General features: G+C 39.1%; 1 protein-coding gene across 2 annotated transcripts in view; it reads right to left on the minus strand.

The window, feature by feature from the left end:
• Nucleotides 1-15,966, minus strand: part of LOC121461355 (MDM2 binding protein) — a 72,117-nt gene that overhangs the window by 42,017 nt on the left and 14,134 nt on the right. For both annotated transcript variants that reach the window (XM_041672394.1, XM_041672395.1), the window contains exons 10-12: nucleotides 15,050-15,122; nucleotides 10,675-10,792; nucleotides 1,079-1,252 (exon numbers count right to left, since the gene is read on the minus strand). In XM_041672394.1, the coding sequence (XP_041528328.1) occupies nucleotides 1,079-1,252; nucleotides 10,675-10,792; nucleotides 15,050-15,122 (365 nt within the window). The remainder of the gene's footprint in view (nucleotides 1-1,078; nucleotides 1,253-10,674; nucleotides 10,793-15,049; nucleotides 15,123-15,966) is intronic.

The raw sequence follows: 15,966 nt of genomic DNA on the forward strand, positions 1-15,966 counted from the left end.
GGGGTTTGCTCCTCTCTCACCTTCAAGGGAAGGCTACTCATGTTTAGGGAGTCATGTGACATCTGAAGCATGCAACCCAGAGAAGGATGCACTCAAGTGTCCTCAACTGTGCTATAAGTAGGACACAAGGAGTCAAGACTCCATGTGCACCATATAGCTAAGTCTTGGGAGGCTGGCTTGTGATGTATCCTGGGCCGTTTCTGTCCCTCTGCTCTCTGTCTGTGAGTAATACGCCTATTGGCATAGCTAATACATACACACATACACAAATACACACACACACACACACACATATATATAACCAAATGTAGAACTTAATATAGAATCAAATTTAACCAAAATATAGAACTTGAGAGAAAAAAGAAAAACAAAATAGATTAAAGTAAAAGAGGCTTGAGAGAAAATAAGTGGGAACTTAAAAAATTGTTTTTAGTGTTGAAAGCAGTAAACATTGACAATTTGGTATTTGAAATTGAAAGCTAAGAGCTAATCTTTACTTTGTATATTGTAAAGGAACTAATTCTCTTCATTTAAAATTATAAAAAGATCATATTAGAATTCCAGCATGGAGACAGGGAAGTGGACACAAAGTGCCACCCCTGGAAGAGGCAACCCAGTTTTTCTCTGGTGGAGTGTAACTGGGTATATCAACCACACTGGAGGGCAGGCCCCATGCCAGGAGTAGATTGCCGACACAAGTTGGACTCCATGGTTTTGTTTTTTTTTGTGTGTTTTTTGTTTTTGCTTGGGTTTTTTTTTTCTTATTGATTTTTGTTAGTTTTGATTTTCTATTCTGGGAGGGGGGTTATTTTCTTTTGTTTTGTTTTTTTAGAGCCTGAGAGAGAAAGAACATGAACTTGGGATGGGTAGGGAGGTACAGAATATCTGAGAGAAGTTGGAGGAGGGGACAGCATATCACCAAAATATTTTATATATATAAAAAAAGTTGGGCTAAAAAAAAGTAAACTAATGGCAAACATGGAGTTTCATTATTATTCCTTCCTCCTGAAACCATGTAAATTAACTGCAGTACAAATAAGCATAGGAGTGGGTCTCTTCTAGCTAAGTTAATACGTACTCAGTGTGGCTTCTTCCTTCTTTGTTTTCATCTTAACATGAATGAAACTGAGCGCAAAGGAGCCATTGATCTGGTTGGCCGAGTGAAGCAACGTGGCTTTGCACCGTTTCTTGCCATTGCCTTGCAACAGGAGATAGTAGCTGGAGTACTCTCCTTTCACAGCAACATCTGGAACTGAGGAAGAATGACCTGGGTAAGAGTGAGGAATGTTGTTCATCACCTGACAACTGTTTGATCTCTCGGAGAGAATGCCTGGACATTCCCATGGTATTTGATGATACAAGTTGTCACTGGATACATTTGGGACTATTTGGTTGACCATTTAGTTGAGACCTGTTGAAGCAGAAAGTCAAAAAAGCAATAAAACGTAAGAACTTTTTGTTCTAATAATCCAATAAAAAAAAAATGGAGTACAGACCTAAACAGAGAACTCTCAACAGAGGAATCTAAAATGGCTTAAAGACACTTAAGGAAATGCTCAACATCCTTAGCCATCAGAGAAATGCATATCAAAACAACTCTGAGATTCCATCTTACACCTGTAAGAATGGCCAAAATCAAAAACACTGATGACAACTTATGCTGGAGAGGTTGTGGGGAAAATGGAACACTCCTGCATTGCTGGTGGGAATGCAAGCTGATACAGCCCCTCTGGATGTCAGTGTGGCAATTTCTTAGAAAATTAGGAAACAACCTTCCTCAAAACCCAACAACACACACACACACACACACACACACACACACACACACACACATATACATACATACATATATACATATATATATATATATATATATATATATGAATGTTCAGTCGTACCACAAGGACATGTGTTCAACTATGTTCACAGCAGCACTGTTTGTCATAGCCAGAACCTGGAAATAACCTAAATGACCCTCAACCAAAGAATAGATAAGGAAAATGTGGTACATTCACATCATGGAGTACTACACAGCAGAAAAAAATGACATCTTGAATTTTGCAGGCAAATGGATAGAGCTAGAAAACATCATAGTGAGTGAGGTAACCCAGACCCAGAAAGACAATTATCACATGTACTCACTCATAAGTGGTTTTTTAACATAAAGCAAAGAAAACCAGCCTACAAATCACAATCCCAGAGAACCCAGACAACGAGGACCCTAAGAGAGACATACATGGATCTAAACTACATGGGAAGCAGAAAAGGACAAGATCTCCTGAGTAAATTGGGACCATGGGAGAGGGTTGAAGGGGAGGGGTGGGGCAAGGAGGGGAGCAGAGAAATATGTATGGCTCAATAAAATCAATAAAAAAAGAGAACTTTTTGTTCTGTCTAATCATCATGGACTCACTCTTCTGCTCCGACTTATTCATGTTCCATAGTATCTTTCTAATATAGACATGTCCATAATTTCCAGAGTGTATGTATTTGAGAGAAAGAAATGCATGCATGTATGTGGGGTATATGTATTCATGTGGTATGTACGTGTGTGTACAATGGGTAAGCGAAGTCACTCCCCACATTATTTTGAGGCAGTCTCCCTCACTGAACCTGGAGCTCACCAATCAGCTAAGCTGGCTGGTCTGCTAGCTCCAGAGTCTGCCTGTCTCAACATACCCTCCATTTTGTCAAAGTGGAATAAACTGCCACTTATAAGCACACACAACTCATCTGGTGAAAGGAGAAGAGAACAGAAAAATGACCTTCCCCTGGCTCTGCTTCTCTGAATTCAATCAACTACAGAGAGAAAATATTGGAGGGAAAACACATGTTCATTTAAATGTGCAAAAGCTTCTTCCTTATTTACACAGCAGCTGCATTAGACAAGACATCAGAGGTAATCCAACGATGCCTTAAAGTGGTCAAGAAAGTTCATTCTCTAAAAAGAGAATCCGTGCCTGGGCAATACAAGGCAGCGGAAGTGGAGATCTGAAATAATGATCACTGACTCTCAAAGAGTGCTTAGATGCCATGGAACAATCTTTGTACACTATAAATATGTATTACTCTTCTGGGTTAACAAAGAGCTGACTAATCTATAGCTGAGCAGGAAGAGATTGGGTGAGAAAGCCAGACTAGGATGCTGGGAAGAGGAGCGGAGTCTCGGGAGTCACCATTCAAACACAGAGGAAGCAGAAGGATGTATACGAAATGAGGTAGCAAGCTGTGAGTCATCCCGTGGTAACCATGCACATTTCTTCCCCTGCACAATTTCCAGAATTTTGGAAGTGAGGTGTCATAACTGAACTTTTCATTGTTTAAATGTATATGGGTGTTTGGCATGAATGCCTGTTTGTACACTGCATGAGTGTCTCATGCCTATGGAGGTCAGATGATGTGGATCCCCTGCCCTAGAGTTACAGATGTTTATGTTGGCGTTGGGAATAGAACCCAGGTCCTGTGGAAGAGCAGTCAGCGCTCTTTTCTCCACTCTCTAGCTGACTGTTTATGGTAGAAAACTACACACCTCATGAGAGGGTCTTGAACATAGTATATATATTATACTGATGTACATACACATATGCAAAAAACACTGACATATAATCACTGCAATAATTTTATCAAAGCAAGTCAAATCCCACACATATGATCTGTAAGTGCTTACTTACAGATATGTATCAAATAATTTTTGCAATTAAATTACAACAAAGACACCATTTCTATCCATAAACAGTTCTTCTAGAAATGAACTTACATTAAGGTAATTAGAAAAGAAACACAAGATTCTACGAAAAGACAGAGTGACCTTAAAATTCATGGTTCATCCTAGAACTAACAGTTCAAGCTGCATGTGTTGCTCGCCTACGTTCTGTGTTTGTATGGAACTTTGCTAGCCCGTAAACACTGAATTCTGCAATGACAGCAACTTAACTTTCCTCCAAAGAAAAATATTGACTTTAACAACTCCAAGCACAACAACTGCAGACACTAAAAACATGCTGTCTCAGACTGTTGGCAGGTGCTAATTGAAGACTTATTTAATAACCCTCACGTAAACTCCACAGGAAGCACCAGACTCACAATTAGCAGTTATTTAGTTCTGATCACTCTCCCTAAAGAAGGGAGGTGAACGTACTATAAAAAACAATCTCTATTTCTGAAGGCTGTATTTGCACAATCAATGAAACAATGTTTGGTTTGCACGTTCCTTCAACAAGACATAAAAGCATTTTTGATCTGTGATACAGATAAAATGGGAAATGAACAAACTACCAAGGGTCAATTGCTTCAAATTTTACAAATTAACATAAACCATAGTGAAGGTATATTCTGTGATTAGAAATTCATTAGCAAAAAAAAATACCATTTTTCCGGTGCTAGAGTTCAAACCCAGGCCTAGTACATGCGAGGAAAGCGCTTACAACTGAGGTCCATTCTCAGATTTTTACTGCAATGAAATGAAGCCACCATCTAATATCAATAAGTATCTTGGTGGGTCTTAAAACCTTCAAACACTCACATTTTGTTCAAAGTTCAACAATTCAAAAATAAAATCAATCCAATGTAAAGGAAAAACAGTATTTCATATGAATATAAGCAAACATAAAAACATCTCAGACAACTGGGCAGAACATACTGACAAACTAACATATCCTGACATACTGACAATTATTTTATATGTTAACTTTAAGAAAGGAAAAATTGTCCGCTATGTTCAGCTAGTCCGGATTTATCCCATGCTTTTTCAGACCTAGGCCAGCTGGCCTTGGTGAGTTCCCGATAGAACATCCCCATTGTCTCAGCGTGTGGGTGCACCCCTCGTGGTCCTGAGTTCCTTGCTCGTGCTCGTCTCCTTCTGCTCCTGATTTGGACCTTGATCGGGGGAGGGGGAGGGAAATGGGAAGCGGTTGCGGGGAGGAGGCAGAAATCCTTAATAAATAAATAAATTTAAAAAAATCAATAAAAAAAAAAGAAAGGAAAAATTGTATTATGGTTGGCCTGTCTCTTTAAGAGACAAGCCACGCCCACTCCCTCCCCCATCCACTGAGGCAGGAAGATCTTCCTTCCTGCTTGCAGCCTTAGTCTACCTTTTCTGGCCCTACATTTACTTCTAAGGGGACTCAGTGAGCCTTACAAACAAGCAAACAACAAAAAGCCTTCTGAGCGTGGTAACAGCAGGTGCTGGTAATCTGACCTTTGTGGGTCTCCTCCTCTCCCATCCACCACCTCTTCCCTACTAATCTCTTCTCCATATTTGGTGGATTTTTTTGTTTTGTCTTTTGTCTCTCTGGGTTTGGCCAGAGTAACCTGTAAGGCCTAGAAATTAGAACAATTCACTGGAACCTGATGAGTTTACACAGCGGAAGGCAGTGGCTCCTCATCTCCCAGAGTCCATCAGCAGCCAAAGTTCATCAGCAAGGGTAGGGTTCAATCATCCTGCCTCCCCACACACGACTGAATGTTTAGTGCTTGTCTTGTGCAAGCCAAGCACACTCACAAACTGCTGTGAGTTTGTGGCCACACAAGTTGTGCAGGGTCTACAGTCTTCCTCTGCCTTTCTATCTTCCAGGTCTAAATTCTTTCTTTTTCCATGATTTTCCCTACCACGGCAAGGGCAGTAAGTGGATCAATTAGGGCTAAGTCCTTACCCATCACTGGTTCTCTTAGGCAGCCATGAGTTCTGCATTAAGCCCTATCACTGAAAATAGATGCTTCTCTAAGTCTGAGAGTAGTCTTTGTCTACGTCTATTTTTATATATATCATTTGCTCACAAATCTTACGTGAAAATATATTCCCATTTCTCCTTGGTAGATAGCTAGGAACAGAATGATTGGATTGTGTGATTAAGTATAAGTTTAATCTCAAAGTGTTCTATTTAGCATCTCCCTCCCCAGCAAAAAAGTGTGAGATTTGCTACATCCTCAATACAGGATACTCATGGGTTTCAGCAACAGCCTTCCTAATGAGTGTCCTCTAACATCACATCCTGTTGTCATCTGCACATCTCAAAAGAGTAGTGATGCTGAGCAGGCTTTCATGGGCTTTCGCAGCCATCTACACATATTCAGCAGGGGTATATTATCTGAGACTTAGCCACTTGTTAACTGGACCATCTTTCTGAGTTGCAAGGCTCTATCCTGGCTCAGACATGGTTGGAGTTACTTTCTCTACATGCATGCTTATTTTTTAATATTCTTAAATGTTTTTCAAAACATACAGACTTTGAATTTTGGTACATTCTAACTTAGAGATTTATTTTTCCATTTTAGGCAATGTGTGTACAAATATTACAGTTTAAATTCTTAAATTTGGATGTTTTCCATTTTAAGATAATTTTTACTTAAAGTAAATGTCTATGAACTCAGGTCGTATAAGATTTTTACTTATTTATTTATGGGGGGGGGCGTGCACGTGTGTACAGGTGTGTGAAGGCCGAAGGTTGATATCAGCTATCTTCCTTGATTGATCTCCACTTTATATATTGAGACAGGGTCTCTTACCAAGCCTGCAGCTTGCCACATGCACATACACCAACACAGACATACATACATAATTACAAACACAGGCTTAGAAAAACTATTCTCTAATTTCCTTAACCCTTAAGATCCTTAGGAACATGTTTACTTCCAAATGCTTCAGGGAGTCCTCAGATTGTTGTTGCTGGTTTCTAACTTAATTCCACTGACTCAAGAACACACCGGATACTAATTCAACCTTCAAATTGACCACTCATTTCATTCTGCAGCATATATCACGACCCATCCTGAAGAAGGTTCCTACTGAAAGAATATCATGTCTCTTCCAGTAAAATGTATTTAAAATTTACTGTTTCTCATGATGGAAAAGATTTATAAGTCAGTTATGTGCTGTCATTTTGACCTTATCCCTTTGAGTCCACTATGTTGAAGCATGTGAGGAAGGCACGTGTGTCCCCACTTGAAGACGTGTCACCAGTCTCCATAAGTCTACCACCTTTAAAAGGCTACTAGACTTTTCCGTAATAAAAAGACTTTTTTATGCAAAGTACTTACTGTCTTTTCCCTTTCAAAAGAATTCCAGCTTTGCATAAATGAAGTAACACAAATTTATAATTGTTGAAATTATCAGACATCTCAAATTCTAAAATAATTAGACACTATTTTATTTTGCTAGCTAAGAATGAATGATTTCCATAAATGTCAAGTAAGAAATACAAAAGGCCACGTTGTAAAAATCCCTTTCAGTAGAATCTCTGGCAGAGAAGACTGTGGAGGACTTTAGACAAGCTTCATGATTTCTAGATATCTAAGGTCTGTCATCGCAACAAAGATAGATGTTCTCTTAAAAAATAATCACTTTCCAATATTAAAAAAATCAAAGATAATAAATGCAATGTACATAACACAGAGTAGGTCTCTAACACTGACAGATAACAATTTTTATCTCATCTCTATGACAAAATGATGATCACCAGATTTTTTAAACAATTTTATAACATGCCTCCATGAAAACCTGAGCACTTTTCATTACCCGGCTGCCCTTTCATGTGAATTGTATACAAAGAAATTTCTTCCCAGACACACAGGGTTGGCAGTTTCCTTAGTTTGTAAAAGTCCTTCCCAGTTTTCTCCATAGCATGCTTTTCGAGCACTTTGCTTACTATCTTTTAGAAGCATTTCTCCTACTAGACTTTAACGCACATTTCAAAGTGAGTTTGAAATCCTAGTTCCCACTACAGGGATCTACCGTGACTTAAGTAAGGACTTTTCATCTATAAGAGCAACTGCATTTGTAGTTCAAATAAAAACATGCATGTGCTTTACAAGGAAAGAAGCCTGAGGAACTGGTAACAGCTGAGACACAGACTTTGGCTCATGGTTCACAGGTGAGTCCAGGCTCAGTTTGTCATTGTTGAGACAGCAGTTATTACTATCTGGAAATACATAACCACTTACAACCTAACAGATATCTCTAAGTACCTGTGTGTATCAACCAGAGACAAGTTTACAGCATTCAACAGTGGGAAGCAGCAAGCAGCCCCACACTGCTGCAAAGGCCAGTAGCTCAAGAGTCTGCTGGCAGTGTCAGTGCGATGGCTGAGAAAACAGCTTAGGAGGAAAGGCCTGAAAACAGTAAGACTCTTAGCTATGGGACAGTCTGCGGTTAAGATCTAGGGTCTTGTCTCTTCTACAATGTGAACTTCAAGACTTTGCTTTAATGTGGGTCAAGCATGTAAACAGTCCTAGTAAACCACAGATTAAAATGTCACAAATATGTACAAACGATGAACGTTCTTTTTAGCATGAATAATATCTAATCAATGCACATCTTGACTTTTTCACGCAGTGTCCTCAGGATTGCCCCAGTCAACTCTTACTAAATACAAAGCTATATTAGGATTTACAATTACTTCTCAACACTTCTTTTCTTGCAGCAGCATGAAAACAATGAGTGGACTATAAAGTGTATCTCCTTAGGCAGCAATGCCCAAGTTACTGTACTGTGTCTGGTGGACAGGATCCCATTCCATGTCTAGGTAAATGAACCAAAGAATGTTTAACTGACTGACTGGATGGATGGATGAATTAATTAATTAAAATGACTGACAAAGTCACAAAGAAATACAACCAGGAAGTTGTTTTGGGAAACAGGATAAGCTTTAATCTAGAGCCCTCTAGAACAATGATGAAGAAACACAGTTGTGGTTTGGGGATGGCCTGAAGTGTTAACATGGGCCGTTGAGAGAAGCCACTGTTAGTGATGTAAGTGCAGGGGATGAAGTTCCTGGATCCAGGAGTTACTGAAATAATCAAAAGTTGCCCCCCCCCATCCCCGCACAAACCTTGGCTTCTCTGCTTTGTCAATAGCATAAGTAACAAGTGTCCCCTTCAGGAAGGGTCACACCAGGAAAGACTTTGATCAGCTATCCTCTTAGATTTTGTTCTGTTTCTTAGATTGAAAGAAAAACTCCTGCGAGGAGCAAGTTTAATCAGTGCTAATGACCTGGACTAATCAGTAATCACCAACCTGCAAACAGTATCCTGGGATCTATGTCATATGATTATTCAGAAGCTTCCACTGTTCATCCCTAATCTCAAGAAACAGTGATTCTAAAACCTGAAATCAAACTACAAGGTATTTTTTTAGTTATAATAAAAATAACGTGGAACACAAACAAACAAACCCATGTCAATTCTCAGGCATCAACCCACCTTAAAATCAAGACTTTCAACTTAGGGGCTTCTTAAAGCTGTACAGAGTTACAAGGTGAAAACAAGCGGTGATGAGCTGCCCAGGACATACGCAGTTTATCTAAGGGCTGCAAATGTTATATATATTACTAGTCTCAGTGCTGAGAAACGCAGTGTACAGCATGAGGGAAACTCGACTATCTGCTGCTCTGTAAACCTGATTTTGTTGAAGCACAGCTGTATCCATTCCCCATGAGCAGTTGAGCCGGTTAAATCCACACTTACTCATGCCCTAGCACTGTGCAATAGGCTCTACTAATAACGTGAACTGTGGAGGTCTCCGGAAACACTATGGCCAGCAGAATAACAGGCCAGCAGACTAACGAGCCGTGAAGAAAAGAAGGAAGTCCGATTCTGCACGACTCGGTAGCTGGAGTTGGTTCAGACTTCTACGGTTTGACACTTGGCTGTTTCTTTTAGATATATTTATGTATAGCACAATTTGGAAAATAGCTTCCTGCTGATAATTAACTCAGTCCCATGTACACAATAAAGCTTAAAACATGATTACACTGAAACTCTTTGTAAAGTGTATGTGACTGCTGACAGAAAGATGAGTTCTGTAGACTGACTATATGTGACCTCTTATGGGTCTGGGGGAAGATCTGGTGTGGTCTCAGTGATACAAATAGCACAGAGGTCACCAGGCTATTAACCACCCCTGCTCCCAGCCCTCTGGGTGGGAAACAGATATACATCTCTTTCTATAAAGAGACAACCCTGTAACATTCCTGGTTTCCCTAAGTGCTTATCTGTGAGCACAGGAACCTCTGTGCCCCCTACATTGAACATCCTAGATTACTAGAGGTGAAAGTGCTTGGGGGGAAGCCCCAGAACAAGTGACAGGCAGAGACAGAACTCACACCAAGGCTTTCTAAGTTTTCTAAGCCCCGACACCCTTATCTGTAACATGAAACATGTACATAACCAATGTTCAGAGTTATTATAAAAGTCATATTGCTTGGGCTGAAGAGTTGGCTCAGATATATAGCACTGGCTATTCTCCCAGAGGTCAAGAGTTCAATGCCCAGCAAATACATGGCAGCTTACAACTGACTATAATAAGATCTGATGCCCTCTTCTGGCATGCAGGCAAGCATGCAGACAGAACACTATATACATAATAAATAAACCTTTTCTTTAAAAAGTCATATTGCTAAAACACCTAGGATGCTGTGTGTTCTAAGTAACCTGTTAAATAATTAAGTTCTAGTGTCTTTGGAAAATTATACATACAAGCTCATATAATAAATGAACCATTTTATTTTCACCTATATTCTGTCTAAGAATCCAATATTCAATACAAGTAGCTACCCAATTAACCCGAGTTCTGCCTTTAGAGTACTGCCCTTCTTAATGGGACATGGTTCGAGGTATTAAACAGTAACTTCCAATAAAGATATATGTACCAATAAAACAACTGAAAGATGTAGTACTTACCACTGATTGTCTTGGGCTTCTTAGCTATGTACTCCTTCCACTTTCTTGAAGCCAGTTGGTTGGGAGGTGGGATCAGCCCGTTACTAACTGTACATGGTAGCACAAAAAGAGCTCCGACCTGAAGAAAGAGTTTGATTGACTGCAGACTGAAATCCACCGTTAACAAATGTCTCGGGAAAGTCACATTTCACACATTTAACAATTACTGAGTATGGCTCTCTTGAGGATGTTACTGCAAAATCTAAGAACCCCACCCCCCCACCCCGGGCCCTTGCCCAAAAAAAAGAGAGAAGCAAATAAGCAAAATAGAAATACAGATACAAAATTATATTATTATCTTCTCTTTTCTACTAAGGTCATTATTTCTGAAAACTGTGATGGTCAGGGTTGACAGATGACAAGATTTAGACACGCATAAGAAGCAAGCCTGCCTCTGGGCACACCTGTAAGAAGTTGTTTGGATTAGGCTAGCAGCATGCCTATGAGGGATTATCTTAATTAGGTTCAAGTGGAAAAACCTTCCCTAAAATTGGGCGGCATCACTTGGGTCCAGGACTGCGTGCAGTGGACAAGCACTCTTGAGCACACACAATCGTTCTTCTCTCGTGTCTTACTCTAAATGAAATATGACCTGGTGCCTCAAGCTTCCCATCATGATAGAATGTATCCTTGAATTGTGAGCTGAACCCTTCCTCGAGGTGTGTTTGCAAGGGTATTTACCATAGCAACAGGAAATATAACTAAGACATTTTGTTATTCCTATTTCCGGAACGTTTAGGTTGTTGGTATGATGTCTTTGTTCATCTACAAAACCACGAGGAAATAAGTGTGAGACCTAGTACCAAAAATGTGTGGTGCCATAACTTTAGAAACATTAACTGTATTGATTATTTTTGTGGCTTAAAAATCACAAAACATCCAAGGGCAAAAAAGAAGCTTTCATTCCCAGAAATAAGAGATTTAATGCTAGCAGGTAAGATGCAGTGGTAACAAATTAGACCCTCTCCCAAAACACACAGCAGCTTCCGACTGATTTATAAGCAAACTCAACTTCGTATTTGTATTCTCAAGGCTAAGCATCCAGATGTTTATTAAATATTTGCTCAAAAGAATCACTATAATGTATTTATCTAAATTCTCAGTTTGATTAAGGACTAAATAAAACAAATTACAACTTGGAAGTTATATCGCCCATTTCAGAAATGTAGTTACATCAACCAGCACATTCCAATAAAGGACACTAATTTTAAAAAACTCCAGAGAAATTTAGGCAACACATTAGTCAAATATCTTAAACCTAATGAAAATCTGTTTTTAATTGCCCGATGTAAATGGATTAGCTGCATGAATACGTCACAAGGAATTAGCATCTTACAATGTTAGCTCTGCTGCTTTTTATTATTTTTACGTATGCATTCGTAATTACAGATAAAAAATTAAGGAAAAATGTTTTCATTATTATAGAAAAAGCTTTTCTAAAAGTTAAGTGTCTATTATGCAAATATTAGCAATTAGAAGTACAGCCATCTAGCAACAGAAAATAATCATAAATATAAAAGACAAATCTAATTCTCTAAATATTAGAACTTAGTTCTTTCATAAATAAGACATCATTGTGCAAAATACAGACTACGGGAGAAGAGTCAACACGGCTGGAGGGTGGAGAAGGTGAACATGCCAGGGAAGTTCTCCCTCACAGCTAGCTGCCTATTGATGCTTCTAGACGTAACATATATACTGCGTCATGACCTGCTGCTGTGACCCATTTTTGAGACAGCCTAATTGTGATTAAACATTTGCTACAAACATTTAAAACAAAGATGAAAACATCTATCTCTGAATCTCCCAAGTTTGAATTTTCTATAATAAACATGTCAGTTGCTTACACTGGATCATAACAGACTTAGATCTGATCATTTATTCTCACCCACACACCAATCCTCAGACAACTTCCTGAGACTTGAACTGGTTCCCTGGTAACTCACAAAGGCTAGAAACACATTTCAAGCCTCACTTTCAAATCTTGATCCGATCTTTGCACCAGGTCCTCTTTAACGAGCGATCACTACTGAAATCAGACTTCAAACTTTGTAAACTCCCTTAAAAACAGGATTTCCTAACTATGGAGTAGTGCTATTAGATTTCCTAATAGCCTTGTGTACTCTACGAAGAAAGGCTTCCCTGCAAGGTCTGCTAATCAAGGAGAAAGACAGACAGATGGGAGACTAAACCAAGATCTTTCCTGATGCTCACACAGATTACTAGAACTTAGGCACTGAGGCAGGGTCTTGTCCACCTGCTGTCTTCGATACCTGAACAAGCATCTGACACACTGTAGGACAAAGATTTTTTTGATAAGCAACAACAAAACAAACAAGAGTCCAATAACAACAAAGTATAACCACACATAATATGAAAATGTCACAATAAAATCCATTTCTTATACACTAAACAAAAACGTTTTAGTAAAATTATTTAAAAAAATGTTACATATAGAGCACTCAACTTCAAGGAAGCAGCTCTTCATTGCTTTTTTTAAGAAAATGTAAAGAAGATTTATAACCCAATAAATAACTTCAAATTCAGAGCTTTGTTGTGTAAGTCACAGGATACCTGTGATATCTAGTTTTATGTCAACTCGACACAAATTGAAGTTATCAGAGAGGAGGGAGTCTTAATTGAGAAAATGCCTCCATGAGATCCAGCTATAAGAAATTTTCTTAGCGACCAGTGGAGAAGGGTCCAGCCCATGGTGAGTGGTGCCATCCCTGGGCTGGTAGTCCTGGGTTCTGTGTGAAAGCAGGCTGAAGCAGGAGGCCATGGGGAAGCAAGCCCATAAGCAGCACCCCTCCATGGCCTCTGCAACAGCTCCTGCCTCCAGTGTCCTACCCTGGCTGTATTCCCATCCTGGCTTCCTTCAGTGATGGATGAAAGTGTGACCCAGATAAACCCCTTCCCTCCCCAACTTGACTTTGGTCACAGTGTTTGATGACAGCGACAGTACCCTAACTAGGACAGCGCCACCTCACTGCTGCATACAGAGGAAAGCCTCGAAGGCCTCACACACGCCTCACCTGTGTACTACACGCTGACATGTTACAGTCACGGCCCCAAAAGCAAGCTTAAAACAAATGGCTGCACATGAGATACTAAATAACTTCACTCCCTTCTGGCTTAAGCATGACCTTCGATAACTAGATACTCAGGATTATTTCATATCTGCACTAAACAAATCACAGTCACATGTGTAACTCTGGCTTGACATCATCAAAGGCTGGGTCATCAAAAACACTCTGTCACACGATCCAAACACTATTAAATGTACAGGGAAATGGGACTGAAATCTCCCAAATCCTCAGGGACCATATAGGAAGGCATCTTACAACCAAAATCTCATTCACTTTACAGTATGTATCTGTTTTCTACGGGAATTCCAACCAAGGTCTAACTATAACACCATGGGGGAAAACTGCTAAAATTCTATTAATCACCATTTCCTCTCAGGAGCATCTGCTAACAAGCTGGTCCTAAAGGAGTGAGAAATGTTCCATAAAGACAGTATTTATTTATTTAAAACTCATTCCTATAGAAATGCAACAGGTGACAAAATTTCTAGAAGGAATAAAAACTTTTGTGTTTTTTCTTCTTTAAAATGATACAGGACTTTGGATATAGGGTTCTACTTAGGATTTTGTATTTTTACAGTTTTTAAAAAGTGTTCAAAAGACATCAAATGTATCAATATGATAAACACATGTAACTATTAAAATAGATACAAATCTCTTCCGCAGAACTGGAATATAGAGGTAATTTTTAAAAATATAACCACCCAATGATGTTTTAAGTCATTTCACCTCAACCTCTGCTATGAAAGGACCACACAGGCGTACAAATACCGTCCCAGAGCTGGAATGAGATATCACCAAAGAATTTAATGATGCATTCTAAAATTTGAAATAACTCTTGAAATCACTGCTCATAAGATTTATTTCTGGGGCTGGAGAGATGGCTCAGCGGTTAAGAGCATTGCGTGCTCTTCCAAAGGACCTGAGTTCGATTCCCAGCAACCACATGGTGGCTCACAACCATCTGTAATGGGGTCTGGTGCCCTCTTCTAGCCTGTAGGCATATATGCAAACAGAATATTGTATCCATAATAAATAAATAAATATTTTAAAAAAAAGATTTATTTCTGAAAGTCTCCTATAAAATCAAATGTCACTTTGTCTACAAAACACTTCAGTAATATCTTAACATGAATTACTGCCAAAGGCATGTTATGTTAAAGAAACCAAATTTGAGCAAGAATTAGAGTTACTTTTTTTTTATCATGTCATTAAGGATTTAAAAACAAATTCAAAAAAGTCTTGTATACCTTGCCATACAGAGAAGAGAGCTGTTCCAATAGCAGCATGGAATTCTGCCTCACGCAGTTTCCGGTCACCTCTCTGTACTAGGGAGTTAAAGAATAAGAGAACAGTAACTGGGAAATAACTCAACTTGGAAAAACAAGCTTGATTATTTCACTCTCCCATAAAGTTTTCACTGGAAACCATTCATTAAGCTTAAACATAAGAATTACCAATTAGTCTTTCCCTTGCACATTATTTTCTTGATTATTAGCCCTGATTATCATCACTATAAACTATAAAAACAAGAAATAAGTAAAAATCATGCATTAAAAAAATTCAAGAATGCCATGTCAGTGCTGGGCTTCAAACCAGCAATGTTTTAATATAAAATGTCTGTCCTGGGCTGGTCAAGTGGCTCTAGGGGTACAGGAGCCCGGGCCTTTCACAACTCTCACCTACACACAAGTGCTCCACTCCCAAAACGTATTTTGAATATTCCAGATACATATGGTGGCATTTCCAGTTACTCAAGTACAGAAAGATGTTATCATCCAACTGGTGTTCATACATCAATCATACAGATGCCAAGAGAGCCATTTGAGCGAGTCTGAAGGTGTAGAAATTACTCTGGATTTCCCACACAGCCCTAACATTCTCCTCTGACGCTCATAAGCAACAAGGATCCAAACTGGGGCAAGCCTTGTGCCTATTCTAGAAGCATTAACATAGTACTTGAGGCATGGGGAAGGGAGGGGGGGATAAATTATAAAACTTTGCTTAAAACCATGAGTACAAAAAGCATACTATGATATCTGAGGGCATGATCCTATATCTAAATGCAGATCATAGAAATGGCTTAATGTGTGTTTTTCTGACTTTTTTTTTTCTAGGACAGGCAGATTCTTGCAAGTGAGATCTTTTAGAAACCCAACTTTGGAAT

Source organism: Microtus oregoni, unplaced genomic scaffold (assembly GCF_018167655.1).
Source record: "Microtus oregoni isolate MIOR12 unplaced genomic scaffold, Mior012 000022F_ref0000154, whole genome shotgun sequence".
Lineage (NCBI taxonomy): Eukaryota > Metazoa > Chordata > Mammalia > Rodentia > Cricetidae > Microtus > Microtus oregoni.